General features: G+C 48.1%; 1 protein-coding gene across 4 annotated transcripts in view; it reads right to left on the bottom strand.

Annotated features, from left to right (window-relative positions):
* LOC127001540 (protein pygopus-like) overlaps window positions 1-23,440 on the bottom strand; it is a 202,516-nt gene that overhangs the window by 125,905 nt on the left and 53,171 nt on the right. For 3 of the 4 annotated variants that reach the window (XM_050866189.1, XM_050866171.1, XM_050866197.1), the window contains exon 3: window positions 651-695. The exons of the other annotated variant lie outside the window; for it this stretch is intronic. In XM_050866189.1, coding sequence (XP_050722146.1) covers window positions 651-695 — 45 coding nt within the window. The remainder of the gene's footprint in view (window positions 1-650; window positions 696-23,440) is intronic. 4 annotated transcript variants of the gene reach the window in all.

The raw sequence follows: 23,440 nt of genomic DNA, 5'->3' as shown, positions 1-23,440 counted from the left end.
ACACACACACACACACACACACACACACACACACACACACACACACACACACACACACACACACACACACACACACACACACACACACAGCTCAGGGGGCCTCACAACCGTCAGTCTCGTAATTGCCTCTCCAGCAAGACGCCCGACAAAGCCTATCACCCTCCCATTTGCATTATAATTAGCAGGCCGAGGTGGGACAACACGAAGAGGCAGGTATTTTCCCTTCCTCTTCCGTAGGTGAAGTGATCAGACTAGTCCCTCGGCCTCTCCCAATCTCCTCCACTTCTTCCTCCTCCTCCTCCTCCTCCTCCTTCCTTTCGACACACACATTCATCTGACCGTCCACCACGTAAAAGTCCCATAGCAAAAAGTAGTTCGGTCAATAAAACACTTCAGGAGATAAAAACCTGGGAGTGAAAAATGAAAGGAAAATCTCATGAATGGGAGAATAAGGGCGACATCAAGACTTAGCTCAAGGAAAATGGAAAGTGTTGAGAAAGCATCCATATAAGAGTTTGAGTGAACCGCAGAGCAAATAAATGTTTAGTGATTGATTTGACATCGAAGGCGGCGTGCTGGAGAGCCAATTAAAGGGGGAGGAGGCCGTGACACATAGGCCTAGGGCGGGGCGCAGCTGTTGAGAGCCTTACCGTAACTCTTTGATGTGCCGCCGCGCTCTTGATGATTCTTGAGAACTGGAGAAAAATTAATTTAACACGTAAATAGTCGGCACCCAATAACTACTACAATGACACACACACACACACACACACACACACACACACACACACACACACACACACACACACACACACACACGCACACCTGATCACTTTCGCCTTTATTTTTCACAGTATACATAATTCACAGTTTAATATCGAATTCGTAGGTCATATACGTGAAAACCTACGACGAACGAAAAACACATATAAAACTTCGCTTCAACAAGGTCCTGCCGGGTAAGTGAGGTCCAGGATAAGTGGGATTAAGAGGGTTCGATCCAGTGTAAGAGGAGGGAAACAGGTGACTGCCCACCCTGATAGGCTTAAAGGGAGAGGAGAGAGAGAAAGAGAAAGGGAAAGGGAGTAAGAGGGAGAGTGAGAGGGAGGCCATCCCCTAACATAGCAATGCTTGTATGGAACGGATAAGTGGATAATGGGAGTACTGTGTGTGTGTGTGTGTGTGTGTGTGTGTCTCTCTCTCTCTCTCTCTCTCTCTCTCTCTCTCTCTCTCTCTCTCTCTCTCTCTCTCTCTCTCTCTCTCTCTCTCTCTCTCTCTCTCTCTCTCTCTCTCTCTCTCTCTCTCTCTCAACCCCTTTATATACGGTTCATCTACGCCCTAACTTCTACTAAGCGCCTGTCTATCTGATGAAGATTTATCAGGACCGACTTCCTCATAATCTATAAACTCAATTCATATTAGTTTATTGTATTCAAGTAATGTACGTATCTCCAACGTAAATAAACACGAACGGAAACACGCATTCGAAAAGGTATGTCATCAGATAAGGGAGGTAGGCATACTTTTATATGCCACTAAAAATAAAAAAAACATCCCTTATCATCCCCCCACCAACAAAAATATAAAGGTAAAAATAGGTGCAGAGCAAGAAATGATTACTCACGACCTTGAGAAGACAACGGAGACACGAAGAGGAGGGAGGCGAGATCGAAGTTTTAGAATCTTACGACAACCACCACCATCACCACCACCGCGCAAGCCTATCACGACTAACACACAGAAACACCCGATCACTTCTGCTTGACGGGAACGGAGACCCATGAGGTGACCTTGGACGAGAGAGAGAGCAGAGAGAGAGAGATTGTGGTGCTTCTCATCAAAGAAAAACAGATGCAGCTTATCTTACAACGCACGATACGATAGATTAGAAGTTGAACTGCAAGATGGAGAGGGAGATGCTGATAACACCGACGGAAAAGATAAACGAGTGCAATGCAGGGGAAAATTATGCCTGCAGCCACTTCTTTGATCCTCTAAAACAAAATGCATGAGGCGCAAAATACTCTCTACTTCTTCTCGAACCCTTAAAAACACAGACGCTTTGGAGGGGAACGAAAAAAAACAAAAAACAGTGACAAAACAAAACAAACTGAAATGAAATGGAGAGAGAGTTTGAAAAGATGACACTACTTATTGAGAGAGCGAGAGAAAAGGTTAAAAAAAAAAAATAAGCCTTAATAAATACGTCAGCAATACTCGTACAGAACAAGAACTAACTTACATCTCATAATGGAACAAACACGCGCGTGACTCGTTTCATCTGGCCTTTTCATTTTTCTTTTCTTCTTGGATCTATACTATTTATTTTGATGCGGCGCGGAGAGGCGAGCAATGCGACTAAAACAAGGGAGGAGGCGAGGGAGCGGCCGCCTGGATAATGGCTCACACGCCGCCGCCCACCGACACGCGGAAAATATCGAAGAACGGCGTCAAAAAAGAAGCGGACTCCGAGGCTTTTATTTTGAGTATTCGGGAAACGCGAGTGTGAGCGAAGCGCGTCGAGCTGTGTCTTCGGTGGACGGTGTAAAGGGCGGGAGGGCGAGGAGGGGAGGTTGAGGGAAGGAGGTTGTCAGTCGATATGAATACATGTTTTTTTTTGTTTTACTCTTATCTCACCCTCCTTTTCTCTCCTCTTATCATCTTGGGCATCCTAGAATAGAGTATACTGCTTACAGATAACATATATAATGGAAGGACGAGATAAAAAACAAACAAAAAATCAATAAGTGGTGGCAAATAGCAATATCGACATCTAGGCTCTTCCAAAAACCGCATTCAGAGGAAGAGATAAAATGACTGAGGAACAGCACCAGCGAGGCACAGGGCATGACTGTTCCACTGATTAGATAGTGTTGATTGAAGATAAAAAAAAAAAAAAATTACAGCACTCCTCTTCCTCATCACACGTTTTTCATGGACTAAACAAAAACCTGAGGAGTCATAAAAAGTGACTAGTGTGAAAACCTTAAGCAGCTATTCCATCCGCTGACGTAAGCCTCTATTATGTCAGGTGCCTTTTTCTTCTACTACAGCGGTAATCTCAATCGTAAGGTCTTATCGGTGGAAAATAAATGAGCCCCGCCACTTCGAGGGCATCTACACGGCTATTCCTGTCCCCTGAGTACCTCCTTGCATTGTCACCTCACTATTTCGGACGTTGAGACATATCTCGATTACATCACGACCCTCGGCTACTAAACTTATCCCGAGCACTAACCCCTTCCCCGCGGCTCCGGCCACTGCCTCCCTACAACAACAAGCTAATGCAGCGGTTAATTTTAAGCAATCAAAACTAGGAACATAAAATTTGCGAACCCCATTAAGAAGCATCAGTCACCGGGATGGCGGGGTCGTCTTTATATTTAATTAGTAGAGCAGCTCCACACGTGCTAATGGGAGGCAGGGGGATGTCGGTCGGTGTCTTGGAGGGGCGGAAACATGCATACCTAGGAAGCAGCTGACGATAAAGCCACCTCAGGGAAAACAGGTCGGCGATAAGATAAGGCTGTTGTTCATGCATACGTATCCACTTATCCGGTGAAAAATATCCATGCAGTCTCAGGGATTAAGAGGGAAAAGGAAAAAAAGTATGGCCAGGGTTTATGAGGGACGAAAAATAAATGCCTAAGAACTTATTGATAAAAGTCGAAGAGGGTAAAATACAAAAAAAAAAGCCTCTCCAATCACACACACACACACACACACACACACACACACACACACACACACAGGAACGAAAAAAATAATGAAAACACTCCTTTACAACAAAAAATCGCCATTAACCACACAGTCTCTCAGCCAAGGTGGAGCTTCTGTCATAGGCTGGCCGGCTGCTGCTGCTACTGAAGTGCCCCCTCCCTACACGGTGCAACTGTCCGCGAAACTCTTGGGTTCAACCTAGAGCTCCCATTTTCTTTGGTGCAGCAAGTCCTGATCCCTCTCTCTCTCTTTCCCTCACCCCTCCACCCGACCCCTCCATCGCCCAGCTCCTCCCCAACTCTGCTCCAGACAGCCACAAACACTCCATCATAATTTGAGTCATCACGATGTCTTATGGCTGTCCTTGGCTCGGGCCGCGAAAGGTGCAGCGCATGAAGTATGTAAAAACGCCTCCACACCCAAATCCACGCATTGGGCCAGGAGAGAAGAGCTTACTTATTATGATGAAATATGTCATGGTACACACCCACACACACACACACACACACACACACACACACATACACACACACATAATGACATAGAAAGCAGCAGCAGACACAATTACTCCTTGGATTCTGGGAAATAAGAGACAAAAATAAAAGACAATTAATGATGGGAGAGGAGCACAGCACGAGGGCACCTGCTACCTTCTTAATTGGTATTCAGGCAACAATTGAACAGCCGCTGCAGGTTACAAATCAATTCGCCGCAGCCCTGCCGACCACAGTGAAAAAACCAGTGAGAGAGAGAGAGAGAGAGAGAGAGAGACTGTCAATAATATGCAAAACGTCAATTAACAAAATAAAAATGCGTAATGCAAAATGTTCCCCCATCCCGTCGCTTCTTACGTACGAGACGCGCCTATTCATGAATTTCCCTGCGGTCTTTTTTTTTTCCTTCGTCCAATTTGGAGCTAAACTAAACTGTCACGAGCCATTTCGTCAAGACGCAGCCGCAAAGGACAAAAAGGCAATTATGGCGGCTAATACGGACGAGAAAACGCACCTCGGCCAGCAGGTTTCGCCCTTCAGAGGCCAGCCACTTCATTCCCTCAATACGTAGGTACCTAGATATTTGCCGTCTCGTGTGTGTGTGTGTGTGTGTGTGTGTGTGTGTGTGTGTGTGTGTGTGTGTGTGTGTGTGTGTGTGTGTGTGTGTGTGTGTGTGTGTGTGTGTGTGTGTGTGTGTGTGTGTGTGTGTGTGTGTGTGTGTGTGTGTGTGTGTGTGTGTGTGTGTGTGTGTGTGTGTGTGTGTGTGTGTGTGTGTGATTATAATTAAAAGTAATCATGCTGCTATAACAATAAGTAATAGCAATTATATACTACTACTACTACTACTACTACTACTACTACTACTACAACTGATACTGTCATCTTAAACCATCTGGAGGAAATAATAAATGATAGCTTATTTTAATTTCACATACATGATATTTCAAGCAAGTTTTAAAAAATCTGAAAAAAATACAAACCTAACAAACATTATATACATATACAATTATTACGCAGTGGTGGATTTTAAGGTCAACAGCTCAAGATAAACTCAAAGGAAAGATATGCCTGGTAGGGGACAAAGTCAGTAAAGATTATGCAGTTTTATGAAGGCATGCAGGCTGGAGTGAAGGCATTTTTATCAGGCGATGGTATTTTTGGCGAGTATAGGTAGAAAATGCCTGCACATATCTATTGCCTAAATTATACATGATCTGAACACCGCCAGACACACCCCACATCACTGCAGCCGACTAAGACCTCTACACAAGTTCATGCACAGCAATCTCACTTTATCCACCATTCACTATTACTATAACCTAGCAACCTATAACTAACCCTGCCTAACCTAACCTAACATAACCTTACCCAACCTAGCCCATCCCACCCTGACCAAACTTAACCTAACCTAGCCAAACCTGGCCAAACCTAATCTAACCTAGCCTGAACTAACCTAACAACCTAACCTGGCCCAACCTGACCAAACCTAACCTAACCTGGCCCAACCTGACCAAACCTAATCTAACCTAGCCTGAACAACCTAACAACCTAACCCAGCCTTCTCTCTCCTGTGCAGCTCTTTCTCTCACCACAGCCTCCCCACAGCTACAATTACAGCAAGCAGGAACACCACGAACACAGACACAGAAACCACAGTAATAGCATAAAAATGTGGTCAGCAACTACCACCTACCAGTTTTATACGACCACATCTACCAACAGCACTCCTACTCCTCCTCCCTCACCCTCTCACTACCACCACTCCCCCACTCCCTCACCACCATGGCAGCAGTAATGGATGCAAGCACACTCATTTTTTTTCCTTCCTCATTCTCCTCTCCTGTCTCATTAAGTTTCCGAGTCTCTCCACCCACTCACATTTAGCACCACCTTTCTCTCCGACCCCCTCTGTCACTCTTCTTCTGTGCCTCTCCCCCTCTCCCCTCTCCCCTCTCTTGACACTCGCCCATTTCTGTCTACTTCTCTCTGTCTCCTCTTCGTCCGTCTCTGGCACTCTCGTTAACATGGAACTCTTTCCTCCTCTCTTCACCCCCTCAACCCCTCGCCCCTCCCTTCCCGTCCCTCCTTTCCTCCCTCAGTCTTCAATGGCAGTTTTGTATTCGCTCATCAAGCAACGGGAACGAACCACTCGCGTCCTCTGCGCTTTTATTTCATCCATCACGACATCATCATTTCCAGATTTATTTATTTCATCTTCATTCCTTCATTCCTTCCTTCGCGAGCGACTGAGCGAGCAACAGAATCAACGGCAGGGCGAGTGAGGTAACAGTAAAAAATTTTGTCATGTATACTGAATAATAATAATGATGGTGGTGGTGGTGGTGGTGTTAATGATTTTAATGTTAATGATGTGACTGGTGGTAAAATAATGATGATAATGATAATAATATGAATAATGATAATGATAACATGCTCTCGTCCTGTCCATTTTTCCCTTTTTCCCGTTTCCATGATAATTTCTTCCCTCATTACAACATTTTCTACCCTATACAGACCCTTACCACATCTCCGTATAATCTAAACTTACTCTGCTCTCCTGCGTACCCATTCTTTTACCTTTTAAGAGTCACCACACTTAAATACAACCCCACAGGACATTCTTAACACCCCACTCCCCTAAGCCTCACCCTTACACCCACATGAACAGTCACACCCTTACGTTCTTAAACAGCTCACTCCCTAAACCTCACCTCACACCCCGCCACACACACCCCATGAACCTCCTCACATCGCCACCTCCAGAACCTTGCCGATCGTCCGCCCCCCGTCCACCCACCCAGCCTCCCTCCCACCCTCCCGCCCTCCCGCCTGTCTGCCTGCTTCCCTGCCTGCTTGCCGCCCACACGCGCCCAGCTGATGCATGTGCGACGCTCCAGCAGTCGTTAACTTGAGAGATATTGCCGTCGCTGCCACCGTTCACGCCTCGAGGTCCGCGAATCGCATGCGTCTTGGGCCAAAAGTCTCCTCGGCGCGCACACAAAAATGAGGAGTTGACGCCGATGCACGTTAAAGTGTCTTGCCTTTCACCACTACCCTGCCTACCCCCTTTTCCTTCCTCCTTCCCCGTACTCTCTCTCCATCTATCTATTTATTCATCTTCATTTGGGAGTGTATTGTAAATAGTTTCCTCTCTTTGACCCACAATAAGTATATATATAAACTAATAACCAAAATGTGAGCACAAAAAGCGAAATGATAAAAGAAAGAGAAAAGGTGGAGATGGATAAGTATACAACCAAAAAGCAAAGTCGATTTTCATCCTGTAACAAGTCAAATACGGTTAAACTGAACAACGTGAAGAGGAGGCAACGCACGCCCACATCACGACATTACATAGAGGTGTCCATAGCACTTTAAAAATAGTAAATAGCTACAACACACAACACAGAAAAGAGGAGCAACATAACACACACACACACACACACACACACACACACACACACACACACACACACACACACACAGACAAAGTTGCAGGAGAAAAGGAAAAAGCAGGTTGACAATAAAAGCACCAAACAACAACAGCACAGAACATAACACACACACGCTGGAAAGAAACCGGATGAAGAAAAAAACAGTTAATAACAATAATAATAATAATAATAATAATAATAATAATAATAATAATAATAATAATAATAATAATAATAATAATAATAATAACAATAATAATAATAATGACAAACGATTAACTGCTCCTTAGATAACTCAGCTCATCAGCGCGGAGCCATAGTAATCTAGGAGAGCCAACACCATTTTCCCGAGAGACACCAAGATCAGCTTAGCTCGTGACGAAGTATTAATATCTGAAGCCATTATCTTCAGCACTAAAACTCAGCTTCAAATTTATCTCAGCGGGCAAGCAAGTATAATCAGGAGGAGGAGGAAGAGGAGGAAGGGAAGGGGGCGGATGGGAAGGTGGGAGAGGAGGAAGATGGGATGCTGGTGGAGAAGGAGAGGGGATGGTGGGGGAGGAGGAGAACGTGGAGGAAGAGGGGTAAGAGGTGATGGAGGAGAAAATCTGGTACAAGGTGATAAGGAGGGTGGGAGGTGGAAGCAAAAACTGAATAGATGAATGAATGAATAAATTAAGAAATGCATAAAATGAAGCAAAGAAGTGCGTAATAAATCAATAAAGGAAGGAAGGAAGGAAGGAAGGAAGGAAGGGAAGAACGAACGAAGGAAATATGGAGAGAAAGACGAATGGATGAAAAATATGTACGAAATAGATGAAGAAAATGGATGAATATTAAAGATTTGACAGAGAAAATAAGTAAGAAAATCAAGAAAATAAAACAAAAAAAACAGATAAGAGAGCGGAGGGAAAGTGGAGCGGATGAGAGGTACACATTCACATCTGCATTTTATATATAGAATGATTAGCCACAGCGTCCCATAGTGTATCATAGAGGGCCCGTAAATGCTCTAACCAGCAGCCAACACAGTGCTTGTAGGGCGCAAGGGAAGGAGGGAGGGAAGAAGTTGTGAGAAAAGGAGGAGGAAAGCGAGGGGAAGGGAAGGGCACGGAAGGGGAAAAAAAAGGTGTGTGGGGGAAAGGAAAGGAAAACCAGCACAGAAAGAGAAAGATGGAGGGTGAGAGAAAATGGGAAATGAGAGAAAAGAAGGCCGTGGAAAGACAAACTGGAAGAAAATATGAGGGCGAGAAGGGCTGCCTGAAAGAGAGGAAAGAGAGAAAAGGGGAGAGAAACGAGGGTGGAGGGGAAGGGAAAGGGAGCAAGGAGAGAGAGAGAGGAGAGAGAGAGAGAGAGAGAGAGAGAGAGAGAGTGGGGCTGGATGAGAAAGGGAAGATGAGACAGTAAGAGGGCAGCTGTGAGGGAGGGAGAAGGGCGAGGGTAAAGAAGAAGTGGCGGAGGGAACAGGGACGACGCTGCAGGGGCAGCCAGCAGGATTCATACCGAGGCAGTGTGTGTGTGTAGCGTCCCCGCCTGCAGACTTGGGGGATGTAATAAATGGTATAGTCGAGGAGGAGGAGGAGGAGGAGGAGGAGCACCGGCAGGAGGAGAAGGTGAAGGAAGAAAAGGTGGAAAACTAGTCAGTGAAAGGAAGGAAGGAGAGAGAGAGGGGGCAGGGTGAGGGAGAGAGAGAGAGAGACGAGGGTGGGCGGAAGGGATGCATTCGTCTTTCCTTTCTAGTTTTCTTCAGTTTATTTTGTTTTGTTTTGTTTACAAAATTCTAAGACCAGATGTTGTGTTATAGGTTGTGTGTGTGTGTGTGTGTGTGTGTGGGTGTGGGTGTGTGTGTGGGTGTGTGTGTGTGTGTGTGTGTGTGTGTGTGTGTGTGTGTGTGTGTGTGTGTGTGTGTGTGTGTGTGTGTGTGTGTGTGTGTGTGTGTGTGTGTGTGTGTGTGTGTGTGTGTGTGTGTGTGTGTGTGTGTGTGTGTGTAAACCTTTCAGAAACATATTCTTCAGATGCACGGCTGAATGTGTTACATCTATGGAGAAGAGAAGTGAAAGAAGAAAGAGAGAGAGGTCTAAGCAAAACAAATGTTCATCCGTCACTATGTAACACATGTATACAAACAAGATTCTTACACAAAATAGCAATTAATGACCTACACACACACACACACACACACACACACACACACACACACACACACACACACACACACACACACACACACCCAGACACACACTCACACACACACACACACACACACACACATCGCTAAAATATCAGAATGTCTACCTCCTCTCACTCTTCAAATTACTAAGTAGTAGTAACGCTTGCCCACACAAAACGTAATAATAATAATAATAATAATAATAATAAAACATGCTGAGTACTTGAAAAAAAAAAGTACACGAGCCATCCAACTATTAAACACAGCAAAACTGAACCTAAAAATGACGCAGAGGTACGATTTAAATCCCTACTGAGACAGAGAAAGAAAGAACATAAATAATAAACATAAATAACAAAACACTGCCACTCCATCAGATTTCAAACAATCACAGAGACAAACACAGTGAAGGAATTAAAATAGAAGTGTGAGCATATAGATGATTAGCAAGTCACTTAAACGCACAGGTGAGAGAGAGAGCTAGAGAGAGAGAGAGAGAGAGAGGTGCTCAGCCTCCAGCACACAGCCGTAACACACTATTTTGCGGTCGTACCCTACCTGCACCACGCTCCGCTGCAGGGGCAGGAGGCACACCTCAGCAGGGCGAGGCTCAGTAACCAGGGCCGGCACAGGGGGCTTCATTTTCCCCACATAATTAAATAAGACAAGTACCCACCCCATCGTTATATGACAGACAGAAGAGGAGGGTGTTCCGGTATGCACACACACACACACACACACACACACACACACACACACACACACACACACAGTGTGCATTACAGTGGTTAGTGTGTGTGTGTGTGTGTGTGTGTTGTGTGTGTGTGTGTGTGTGTGTGTGTGTGTGTGTGTGTGTGTGTGTGTGTGTGTGTGTGTGTGTGTGTGTGTGTGTGTGTGTAGCATCAGTATTCCCGCCGCCACCCCCCTCTCTACTGCAGCCTCTTAGCACCAACCTCAACTTCGCCCGCCCGTCCACCTGCTGGCCCGTTCTACTACATGCCTCTCTTTCTTGCTGCCTTCGTCCCCTTCCTCCACTGCTCTGCTTTCTCCCTTCCTCTCCTCAGCTCCCTTCTCTTCTTCCTCCTACCCTACACCCTCCCCATGCACCCTCCTACAATACCTTCCTCCTCCTCCCGATCCACCAACTCCGTCCGTTCCTCCTCTTCATTCCCTAGTCACTTTCTATTTTTCTTCCTACTCACGGCACACTTCCTCTAATTCTAAATAAGGAAGCTCCCGCCCTACCACATATGCCGGGGGACGGGGGGGTGGGGGGGGGAGGGGGAGGGTGAAGGGGAGGGGGGCAACCGGAAGTGAGCAATCCGACCACAGGCAAGACAAGATAAATGTTAACGGCAGTCAACTCCAAGCGACTGTGGGATGAAGGGGCAAAAATGACGACGAAATGCTGAATTATCGCGTCATACACACACACACACACACACACACACACACAAACACACACACACACACACACACACACACACACACACACACACACACACACACACACACACACACACACAAATACACAAACTCACAACTTAATATATAGTAATCAATATTTGATTCATGATATATAATTCGGTTTAATAATTACTGTTTCCTTTTTGGTAATTCTCGAGGTTTTGTTTCTCTTGGCAAAATGTTCGTAAGCGCAACTCCTAAACGTCCTGTCTTACCTTCCTTCTTTCGTTCCTCCCTTCCTCCGTTTTTCCCACTCCTCCCCCAGACTGTCACTCAGCCGCCGTGCCCGTTCCTTCACCCCCTCACCGGGACAGGCGTGACGTCACCGCAGTGTGGGTTACAGTCAGATAATCAACGCCTGCATTGTTCTCCCACACGTCGGGCCGGCGACGAGTCGTGCCGCCACGTAACGTCATAATCCTGTTTTCTGGAGCTCAGCGGAGGAGACAATTCTCTCTCAGCATCCGTCAGCGGCCAGCTCAAAACATATCTGTCATCCGATAAGTGTATTATTTGGCGTCGCTCTAGTGTTGGGCGTTCAGTGGGTGTTGATCGACGGGGAGGCTTCAGGCGTCTCCCTGCCGGGCTGGCTGGGGTAGAGGGTGGGCGAGGGGGTGAAGGAGGGGAAGACTCAGTCACGCCCTCACTCAACACCCAAGATGCAGCAGCAGTGAGAACGCTTCCGTCTTGTCCCTCTTTAGTACCCATTTGTCAGTACCCAGACGACACCCGCGGCTACAATGCTCGAGGAGGAATGGACGCACTGAAATGTAGCACTCCCGTCCACGGCCCAAATTACTCTCCACAACAGCCGAGGGAGGAAGTTCAACAAGCGAACCGAAGCGTCAGTAACATGTCCCTGAGATGCCCGTCGCCCCGATAAACAAGTGTCTGCCTTTATGTCCACACTGCACCGCCGCCGCCGCTGGCTGGTCAATAAAGGCGGTGAGACGAGTCGCGTCGTTAAGGCGTTTACTGTTGACGATCCTGAGGCTGTTGGTGTTTATGGCTGTCGTTCCCGCCGCCCGGCCTGACTCCCACCTTTCCTTGCTCACCGACTCACCCTCGGCTTGCACATTCCTTGTCGATACTTTTCACTGCACATTATGTTTTATCCATACAAAATACATTTTCCCTTAAACTTACAACTAACATTCTTATGAAGGATCAATCATACCTATTGTTGTTCACATAGGAGTATATTTTTTTTCTATGTGATCATGCAGTGTGCATGAGACCAAAATATTCCACAAGGTCTACTTTACATAGTACATAAAACCAGTAATTCAGTGCACCAATAACTGGGAGGCAATCTATCACGTCAAAATATCTGACCTTTGGCGTTGACAATTATGAGAATTCTAAGCAGCGTGCACATTATATCAGAGACGCTTGTGACTGCTCTCCTTGAATACCATTGCGATATATGGGCGGCGGCCTTGATTAATGCAAAACTCGACGAGCAGGTCTCCCACGACCCAGCCCGGCCCAGCAGGAGGTGCCCAGGGCACCTCTGGTGGGTGCCGTGCCACCACCACTCGCTCACAGACTGCTCGGAGTGCCATAAACTACTCGCTCTCACTTGCAACCCCCTCCCCGCCACGTCCTTGAGTGTGTCCTTGAAGGTGCTGACCACCGGTGGCCCGTCAGGAGTGTCCTGAGGGATTCCGGTCACCGCAGTAACACCCAGGAGAAATATTTCTTAGTAAATGCTGGTCATTAGAGGCTCCTGGTTTTCCTGGATTTTCTTCTTGCTAACTCTTAAGAGCGGGTGTGAGTTTTCCTTACTGCTTGCTCTAATCGTCTGGTTGTCTGCTTCCCTGCCTGCTGCCCGCTGTGGTCGCTACTGCTGTTTCTGTAACATTATCCCGTGCATTCAGAAGTCTGCAGCTGCCATGCTTACCCGCCTTCCTGCTCGCATGCAAGCGAATGCAGCTGAACACTATCCTTTGACCTTACTCGTACATTAAAAATGCGTACATCACTGGTTAGCTTCCTTTTTAAAACTTTGGTGCATTCTACATGAAGGGAAAAGCCGCCTCAATCTTCAGCACAAGAAACACTGAAGAATAGAAACCGCGTCTCGGGTAGGGGCACGGAGGCGGCCAAAAGGAGAAGATGCACGAAGTTCAGTGAGATACAGTGAGCGGCAGGGCACGCAAGCAGGGTTGGGGTGCATACTGCTAAAAATAGTGTTGGTCTGCTTGCTTTCTTGCGACGGGGGGACGGCGCCCTCCCAGAGCTTTGCTTTGCTGTCGCCTCTCGACTGTCGTTCCCACCAAATGTTCCACTGAACACATGGTAATCACACTATATCATAAATATTTTTGCAGCCAGCCAGTCGCTAGGATACAGCCGGTAAGCGTGAAAATAATTACTATTAACTAGAGATTAAGACTGATCAGGCAGCGGCGGCCGTGGCCAGCTGGGTAGACGTGATAAACACAAAATGACGTTCCAATACAATGTTTTTAATCTGCTGAAAACATAAATAAGAGTCGTCACAACTCGTCCGCATGCACGGTGCCCGGCCCACTTGGCACGGGGCCGGCGCCTCAGACCAGTGCCAATCCCTGCCATGCCCCGACGAGACACTAGACGCTCTATGCCGCGGGGCAACAAAATCCACAATCCCGCGCAAGGCGTTGTACTCTATGTTTATAAATCTAACGAAGGAAAAAAAAAACTTCAAATGAGTCCTACGTTATGGGACGTACTCTGTTGCAGCGCCGACAAAGGAAATGTCAATGTTCAAAAAATATCCCTGACATCATGAGTGTCTGCAAGGCTACACCTGATAAATATTCTCGCGTCTTTGTGAAACTGATCTTGACTAAAAAGTTAATATATCCTGGCATAATCAGCTTTAAGACTCGGGGGAACAAAGGATGGATGAACGTGAACAGCAGACACACAAATGAGCCGAGTTTAAGAGGTGAGACGAACACAATACAAACGAGGTTGGCTGCGCGTTGTTGCACAGAGAACCGCTTCAGATCAACAACACACAGTATCTCACTATCGTACAGGAGCAAACACACTTTTACTGTCGCTTTCTCGTGAACGCGGAGGAAACATTTATTTGTCAGGGAAATTTTGACTCACGGGCTGTGCATCAATAGTGTGGGGTGACCTTAAGGCGAGGGTTCGGTGACACCTCGGCAAACTTTACTGCGCATATCTCCCTCAAGACGCCCTCGCTCACTCGCGGTGCCAAGGGAGTAGCACTGTGTGGCATAATTTGTCTCCAAGGCGGCGGCAGGGACGGCAGGGCGTGGCTGCCTGAGTGAAGGGAAGCCGGGCACCAGATGGAGTACAAACAAACATACGGGTTGACTATAAACTTATTCATACACCCAGAATCTCCTTCGCGACTAAATGGTTTGACGATGCCCAGGATCATGTGACTCGCCCTTGAGGGAGTGAGAGAAAAAAAAATCAAACAATGAATGAATAAAGCAAATGCCTGAATGGTTAAAATTGAGCACACGCACGCACGTGGCCACACACACAAACGCGCGCGCGATCAGGTAAGAAGACGGACACAAGCACTAACAAGCACTTCCAAAACGTCCACTTCATTCATACACGCACACGCACACAAGCGGGGGGCACGCACGCTGCACGCACAATGGCCGGCAAGGGGGCACCGCGGAGAGCGTAATGCCCCATCATACACCATTTACCGCACCGTCCAGCGTTTTTATGCCCCCCATTCTGCCGCCCTTTCTTGTGCCACCCGCCCTGCCACGTCCCCCGGTGTCCCTCCCCCCGCCAGCAACACGCCGCCCTGACCACTGGCCTTTCCGTAACACCCTACATACCACCCTAAACTGCCTCTGGCTTTAATGGACTCCACCAACAAAAACTCTGCCTCCCCGCGATAATGTCAGGGCCGGTGAGGAAGGAAAGCGGGTTACCCTCACAAAAGGGGACAAAAAAGAGGCTATAAATCTCATGGCCCTCCTTGGAATCCCCGCGAGATGGTGTTCCCCTGACATTGAAATCCATACACACACACAACATACAACTCCCCGGCCCCCCACATCTTTGTCTGCATTCGTGGTGGTCTCATGCACGCCTTGGTCCTCTTCACGTCATTCCCGACATCCCCGAACAAGTGTAGGAGCAAGACAAGGCAAGCAAGGCCCGGCGAGGGAAGGAAGGAGAGTCCCCACCGCCGCCACGCCACATCTGCGCTGCCCCGAACTAACCCAAACACGGCCTGGCTTCCCCATCATGCAACGCCGCGATACTCACCCTCATGCACGCACACACAAACACACACACACACTAAAGACATTACATCCAACGGTTTTGAAGGAGACTTACACACTATGTCATGACCTTCCTTCAAGCTAAATGCATGAACCTTCTTGCTGTGTGTGTGTGTGTGTGTGTGTGTGTGTGTGTGTGTGTGTGTGTGTGTGTGTGTATGAGGGAATGAATGACTGGGTGAGTGAGGGAACCAGAAAGTGAATGCAGGGAGTGAGTGAGAGAGTGAGTGAGAGAGAGTGAGAGAGTGAGTGAGTGAGAGCAAGCAGTGAGGGAGGCAAGCACGCACTCCCCGTGTTCTTGCTCTCCCTGCTGACATGAATGATGAATGTGCGTCCTGTGTACCGTGTGAGACCATTTGAGTGGCTGGCGGAGGAAGGAAGGAAGGAGGAAGGAAGGAAGGAGGGAGGGAAGGAAGAAGGGGCGTCCACCTCCCTACATATAAGTCGACTTTACGTTATTAATTAAGTGTTGCTCCTCCTCTGCTTCTCTTCCACCCCTTTTTTCTCCTAATCTCCTCCTCTTACTCCTGCTTTCCTTCCACTGAATTTTTCTACTCTTCTTCCATTTCCATTTCTCGTTTTTCCACTTTCTTCTCCTTTTCCTCTTCTTTCATCACCTCCATTTCTCCTTTTTCCACTTTCTTCTTCTTTTCCTCTTCTTCCATCACCTCCTTTTTTTGCCTTCTTTTCCTCCTCTTCCACTTCCTTCACCTCTTTTTTCCAATTCCTGTTCCTTCTTTTCAACCACTTTCACTTCCTGTTCTTCCACTTTATCCTCCTCTTTCTCTTTTTTTCCATCATCTTCTCCTCCTTATCTGACTCCTTTTCTTCTCTTCCTCCTCTTCCACTTCCTCTTCCTTCACCTCTTCTTCCAATTCCTCTTCCTACTTTTCTTCCACTTTCACTTCCTGTTCTTCCACTTTATCCTCCTCTTTCTCTTTTTTTCCATCATCTTCTCCTCCTTATCTGACTCCTTTTCTCCACTTCCTCCTCTTCCACTTCCTGTTCCATCACCTCTTCTTCCAATTCCTGTTCCTTCTTTTCAACCACTTTCACTTCCTGTTCTTCCACTTTGTCACCCTCTTTCTCCATCACCTCATTTTCCTCCTTCTCTTCCTCCTTTTCTACCCTTCCTCCTCTTCCACCTCCTCTTCCTCCTCCACAGTCCCATGATGTCCCGATAGGCAGTTTCCCCTCCCCGCCCGGCGATGCTCGAGGCTCTCCACGCGCGGCAAGCATATCGACGAACACGATAATTACCCTCGATGCCCGGCAACACTACGGCGCGAATTCCTTCATAAAATGGCACTCATTGTGGAGGATAATCGCTCACAAAATTAATTCAAGGATGTAACTCAGCGCGCATTTTTGGGGCCAGTCCTTATGAGGCAGGTCTGGTGTAATTGACGGAAACATGAGGAGCATTTTGAGAATTCGGGTCGCCTCATAACCCGGGGAAAACGGCGATTATTGAGCAATAAAATGCGAGGAGCAGCATTCCAGAGCTGTGTTTTGCAAGTTATTTTACCCCTTTAATCTTTTGTTGGATTAAATAACGTGTATATTTTCAAGGTATCTATTTCTTTTTTGGGCTGTTGTTATTTTTGTTATTATTATCTGAGGCTCGGTAATGTGCATTGTTATCCACGTTGTGTTTCATTTATTAATGGACGTCGTTTTTATGGGAATGCAACCAGATGGGCAGAGTTTAAGATGTTTAATCGATACGAGTCCTCAGCCCCGGTCTCGTCCTCGTTCTCCTCCTCCTCCCCCTTCTCCTTGTCGTCCTCCTCCTCCTCCTGTTTTTCCCTTCTCTCCACTCTTCTCTCACTCTCCCTCGCCCCTCCCTCACCTGTTCCTCGGGGTAAAAACTGTCAAAAGTCCCCCACGCCACACTGAACATCTTGGAGCGGGAGAGAGAGCCAGAGAGAGGGACGAGGGAGTGGACGGTAGCAATCGTGATTATCAGCCGGTCGAGGGAGGGAGGGAGGGAAAACTGTAAGGTCAGATATACAGTAACTGCACTCTACTACAAGGAAAACGGGATGAAGTGGAACTATGATGGGACGAAATGCTCTAGAAAACGATACAAAACTTAAGGGAAATTTCATTGACAGTCACTCGAGCGATGATCAAGTCCTTGGCGGAAGCATCGCTCACTTTTGTTCTTCCAGCGTTCATTATGCCGTACTTTCCCTGGGCTTCATTTTTCCCCGCGTTGACGGACCGATTTCTAAAGGGAGTAGATGAAAACACGTTAGGGGAGCCGGAAACAAAAAAAGACAGACGAGAGACGGAGCGGTGACCAGCAGGCCCAAGGTGGAGTTGGACGGAACACTGGACCGAGAGGGAGGAAGAGGGCGAGGCGAGGAGAGGCGAGGGGAAGCAAAGAGAGCTGAGGGGGTTGGTTGCACAGAGACTTCGGCGGCACGGCATGTAGAGGAAGAAGACAAGGGAAGTATTAGAAGTAGAACTGCCCATGATGTTGAGTGTGTTTATGGCAGTGTAGTAGAAAAGGTAGAAGTAGTAGTGGACAAGGTGGTAGTAGCGGTGAAGAAGAGTTAGTCATTCACTGTTGATGTTGCTTATGATAATGATGAATATGTAAGCTTAGGTGTAAACATAAACTTTCCGTAGTAATTATGTATTTCTGTATGTTTTGAGAGAGAGAGAGAGAGAGAGAGGAGAGAGAGAGAGAGAGGAGAGAGAGAGAGAGAGAGAGAGGAGAGAGAGAGAGAGAGAGAGTTGAGAGATATAGAGAGAGATAGAGAGAGAGAGAGAGAGAGAGAGAGAGAGAGAGAGAGAGAGAGAGAGAGAGACTAACTGATTGACTGACTGACTGACTGAATGACTTACACGGAAGGGCTGAGATTAGAAGGAAACGGCAGGGCAGGCAGGTAAGGCAAGGTGGCGGGGGGCAGGGAAGGGATGGGCATCGGTTAGGGCAGGGGTGGCGGTGGACAGGTAAGGGGTGCAGGGCGTGTAGTAAAGGTGTGAATGGGCACCTTCGGCTATAAACGAGCTGCAGGAGAGGGTATGAGCGGGTCTGGGTGTGCCTGGGTGTGGTGACTGTGGTTTAGGCGGATGAGTGACGGGTTTTGGCAGCCGTATCCGTGAGTTGGCTGCGCGTGAGGGAGTTGTATGCTTGGGTGTATGTCGGTACGCTAGCTACGGGAGGGTGTATGCTGGGGGCTTCTTTCTTCACCCCGAGTATGGGAGTGAAGTATACGTGTTGTTCTGTAGGTCAGTGAGGAAGCTGTTTACTGGGGAAGGGGAAGGAGCTGAAGTTGAAGGGGAACATTTTATAATTCGACGATAATTGCAGTGCAGGGGAGGAGCCATGGATGATAAGTGCAGAGAGAGAGAGAGGAAGTGTGGAGGGGAGTTAGGGAGGAAGGTGCTGAGTTGAATGACCTGGGCATGGCTGTTGATTGATGGTGATGTGGTGTTGACGCCGCTGGTGGTGCTGGTGGTGATGGTAATGCGTCGTAGTGGCGGTGGTGGTGTTTATGGTAGTAGATGTAGTGGTGATAAGGTAGTTGTAGTAGTGGCGATAGTGGTGGTGGTGGTGGTATGTTGACGTGGTAAGAAGAGGTGGGGTTGCATGGGGTGGCCGTCGGGTTGGGGAGGTATGAGTGGGTGGGTAGTTGGGCGGGTGAGGGGTTGAGGGCGTACGTGCCAGCACCGGGATTACCACCCTCACCCTTCCTCGCCCTCCTTAACCCCTCCCGCACCCCTCGAACCCACCTCCTCACCCCCTTGCCTCCACCTCCCTCACACCCTCGACTCGCCCTCGCTACCCCAGCCCAATATGAACGGCTCAGTGCCTCTCCGCCCTGCAGTTTCCGCCTGTCAGTGTGTTTGGCGATGTGCTTGCAAGAAGTTAAATTTAGGACGGACGGGCGGGCGGGCGGGCGTGGGGAGCTGATGTGGCGCCGACGCTACCTTCCCCGCGCGTTCTATGGGGAGCCAAGGGGAGGAAGGCAAGGCAAGGGGGACGGAGGGGGACAGAGGGGAAGCAGGTTAAGCAAGGAAGGAATGGTAAGGGAAGACGAGGACGTGTGGTGTCTTAGACGTGAGGAAAGACGAGAAAGGGGAGGGAAGCAAGGAGGAAAGGGGAAAACAGAGGGATGAATGAATACTGAGGGGAAGGGAAGGGGGACGAAAGGGAGGGAAGGTATGGGGAAAACAACTTTGGGTTTCTTAGACGAAGGGAAAGCTCAGAAAGGGAGGGAAGCAAGGTGGAGGGGGAAATGCAAAGGGATGAATGAATACTGAGAGAAAGGGAAGCTAGGGGAGAAAATAAAAGGGGTCATGTTAAAGGAAAGGGAGGATACGGGGAAAATTGGAGGGAAAGGTTGAGGAAGGGAGGGAGGTAAGGGGGAGAGGGAAATGCAAAGGGATGAATGACTAAGAGAAAGGGAAGGGGGAGAAAAGGAGTCATGTTAGGAGAGGAAAGGGAGGGAACGGGGAAAATTGGAGGGGAAGGTTGAGAAAGGGAGGGAAGTAAGGGAAGCAAAGAGGAAGAAAGGGGAATGCAAAGAAGGGTTAAAGATTACTGGAGATGCGGTATAAGGGTGAGGAGGAGGGACTGTAGGGGCGGGCAGGAGTGAGAGAATGTATGACGGATGGCAAGAGAGAGCAATGTAAGTCGTGATAGCGCAGGAACGACAGGAAGGAAGATAATGATGAGGAAGGAGTAAAAGGGAATAAACGGAAGAAATAATATAAAGTTGCGTTGAAAATTACGCGCTGGGGGGACGAGAAAGAATGTAATAATGACGGCATGGGAAAGAGAGGAGAGCAGGGAGAGAGGAAGGGAGAGAGAGAGAGAGAGCGGGTGAAATTAAAAGAAAATAGGAAGATAAGTAGTGATGGACGCAAGACAAATACATGAAGAAGAGTGAGAGAAAACACCAATGAAAGGGAATTAATCCGGGGATACGAGGGAAGCGCATAAAGGAGGAAAAGGAAGTGGAGGAGGGAGAGTCGGAAGAAGGATAGGACTGAGAGGGAAAAAACGGCAGTTCCTCAAGATTAAAACGGAATCAGGAGAGGAGAAGACGGCTGCCGATCAAAACGAGATATAAAAAAAACAAAAAAAAAAACACTTAAACGTGATGTGCATAATAAAAATACGAGAAGTAGGATAACAAGGAGGAGGAGGAGGAGGAGGAGGAGGAGGAGGAGGAGGAGGAGGAAGGAGTGTAATGTATTGAGACAAAGCTAGTGATCAATCAACAAGGGATCGAGTTCTTCTTGCAATGAATCAGACGAGCACATAGTCTCTCTCTCTCTCTCTCTCTCTCTCTCTCTCTCTCTCTCTCTCTCTTAAAAAAAAAAAAAACAGAAGCATATATAAAATCAAGCCTCCGCGGCGGCCACATGCATTCTTTCGTATCGGAACAAAGATCGCGGAGAAAAGGAAGGAACAAGTCTCTTTCTTTCCCGTTGTGTAAAATGTATAAGGAAAGAATCTGCTGGCATACATGTAAAGTCATAGTTATATGGGGCGGCAGGTAGGCAGGTAGGGAGGGAGAGAGCGAGAGCGAGAGAGAGAGCGAGTGAGTGCGAGAGAGAGAGGCAGACAGACAGACAAAGAGACAGACAGACAGAGACAGACAGACAGACAAAGACGAGCAGCAAGCAGACACACAGACAGACAGACACGCCCACAGACAGACGGAAACAGCCACAAGCAAGCAAACAGACAGACAAAGCGATGGACAGACCACAGAAACAGATCCGACATTTGTGGGGTGAAAGATAATTGAAATAACGGAGCGAATGAATGAGTGAGTGAGTGAGAACCGATAACTGAAACTGCTTTGGAGTGTGGAGAAGGAGAGAGCTGAAGCTGGTTTGAGTGAGGGGAGGGGAAGGGCTGGTAGCTGCTTTGAGTGAGGGGAGAGGTGAGAGTGGGTGCCGGCGCAGTGGAGGGGAGATGGAGGCGAACAAAGGAAAAGGATATGGCCTTTCACATTTTTCCCTACCTTTCATTTTTGGGGAAAGGGGGACAAAATCTGAAGTGAAAGTTAAGCCCCCAATGTTCCTCGGACTTTTCCACAGAAATCTGCACTAAGAAAATCCGGTTTTAATACGCATGACCACGGCGCAGGCTCCGTTTGAGAGGGGGGAAGATCTGGCTGGCCGCTGCAGATCCGAAGCTGAATTCATGGGTTCCGGTGTCAAAAGGTTACGCTGCCGCAGACCTGTTGCCGCGGAGCTAATTGATTTACAGTATTTATGTCTTTCAGCTGCTGCATAATACACTAAACCAACGGGGCGGCCTCTCTTTTTCCAGCAAGGGCATCTACAGATTCTCTAAATGTGTACTCGCCATGATTTTTTAACGGTGACAAATAGCGTTTCTTCCCCACATGAACTTCTGCGAAATGTGATGTAAAGCAAGCACGCTGCCAATAAGGGTGCTTCTTGTTCAACGTCTCTCTCTCTCTCTCTCTCTCTCTCTCTCTCTCTCTCTCTCTCTCTCTCTCTCTCTCATGCACGTGGGTGGATCAGTTACTCAGCTTACGAATTAACATGTGGATGAGTCTTTTTTTCCCTTTTTTCCCCCTCGTGCACAAGGTCGCAGGGAGGGTCAGGAACTGGGCGAGACACCACCACCGCCGACACACACGTTATCAGGCACAGCACCGGATGTCCCAAGGCAGGCAGGGAGGTACATGTCGCCCCAAACACCCGCACACATACATACACACCTCATGCAGCAAAGTTCCTCCTCGCCCCGTCCCTCTCCGTTTAAGATTGCTGTTCTATCACCCTCGTTTGAATGTGAAATAAATGCACTTCCTGTCACCGTCACTCCTTCCCGTGGGGTTTTTCGCTGTCACGTGGTGGAGACGAGATGGTACGTGGGTAGGGTTGAGGAGGGTTTGGGGCAGGGCATGGGAGGGGGTGAAGGGTAAGCTGACAGTCTAGTTCCGGCGACCACACAAGCGTTAGTGTCACGGTGGATAGGAGCAAAACACTCAACAATGCCGTCCCTGAGTGGCCCCATATGGCACACGTCTTGCCGGGGAAGTTACGAAACCTTTACCGGGGATGGAAAACACGGAAAACGCTTACAGTTTCTTCCTCGGTGAATGCCACGTCTTCCTGCATTGCCGCCGCCGTGAAAGTCATCGGAAGTAAATTCTAAGGATGATGCCATAAGGACAAGCAGCGTAAAGAGTGGTCGTATGTTATGTCTCTTTCCGCGGCGAACAAAGGAGTCCGTGTGAGCCTTGCCCTGAACTTAGCGTCTACCGCCTCCCGTCTTGTGTCTGCAGCGGGGAAAAGGCCTCAGATTAACCATTTCTCATTCCCGGATAATTGGTTTCTCGGATCCTTGGCGCTCGTATAGTGGGCCGGCGGTAAATGGCTCGCCTAAATGGGCCGAGGCGGAGGTACCGGGAGGCGGGGGCAAAAAGATGGCCTCGAGTTAAACAGTCCTTGAGTTAGGCAATACTGCGTTTTAGAAATTACAGCGCGACGGTCTTATTACCGCCTAACACAGCGGGTAGGCGCGACGAGGGGTTCTTGGGTGGCGGTGGTGGAGGTGGAGGTGGTGGACTGCTGCGCGCCGGGAAGGGAAAATTGGCGTGTACAATTTGGCGATCACTCAAAGCACATTCTGACGTCGCTCTCGCTTGATTTTTTCCCTTTTTCGGCGAGATGGCAGTATTGGTGATGACACTTTTGCGAGGACAAGTATGGCAGCGCATCGGGAACAGGAGCTACGCACACACGCACACGCACACGCACACGCACACACACACACAAACACACACACACACACACACACACACGAGACGGTAATAAACGAGACATTGCCAACAAAAGAACAACCAACCTCTTGCACAGTTTTCGTCGTTC

This window comes from Eriocheir sinensis, chromosome 2 (assembly GCF_024679095.1).
Source record: "Eriocheir sinensis breed Jianghai 21 chromosome 2, ASM2467909v1, whole genome shotgun sequence".
NCBI classification, from domain to species: Eukaryota; Metazoa; Arthropoda; class Malacostraca; order Decapoda; family Varunidae; genus Eriocheir; species Eriocheir sinensis.
The sequence above is the reverse complement of the archived record's forward strand: the minus strand, read 5'-3'. Positions and strand labels throughout refer to the sequence as shown.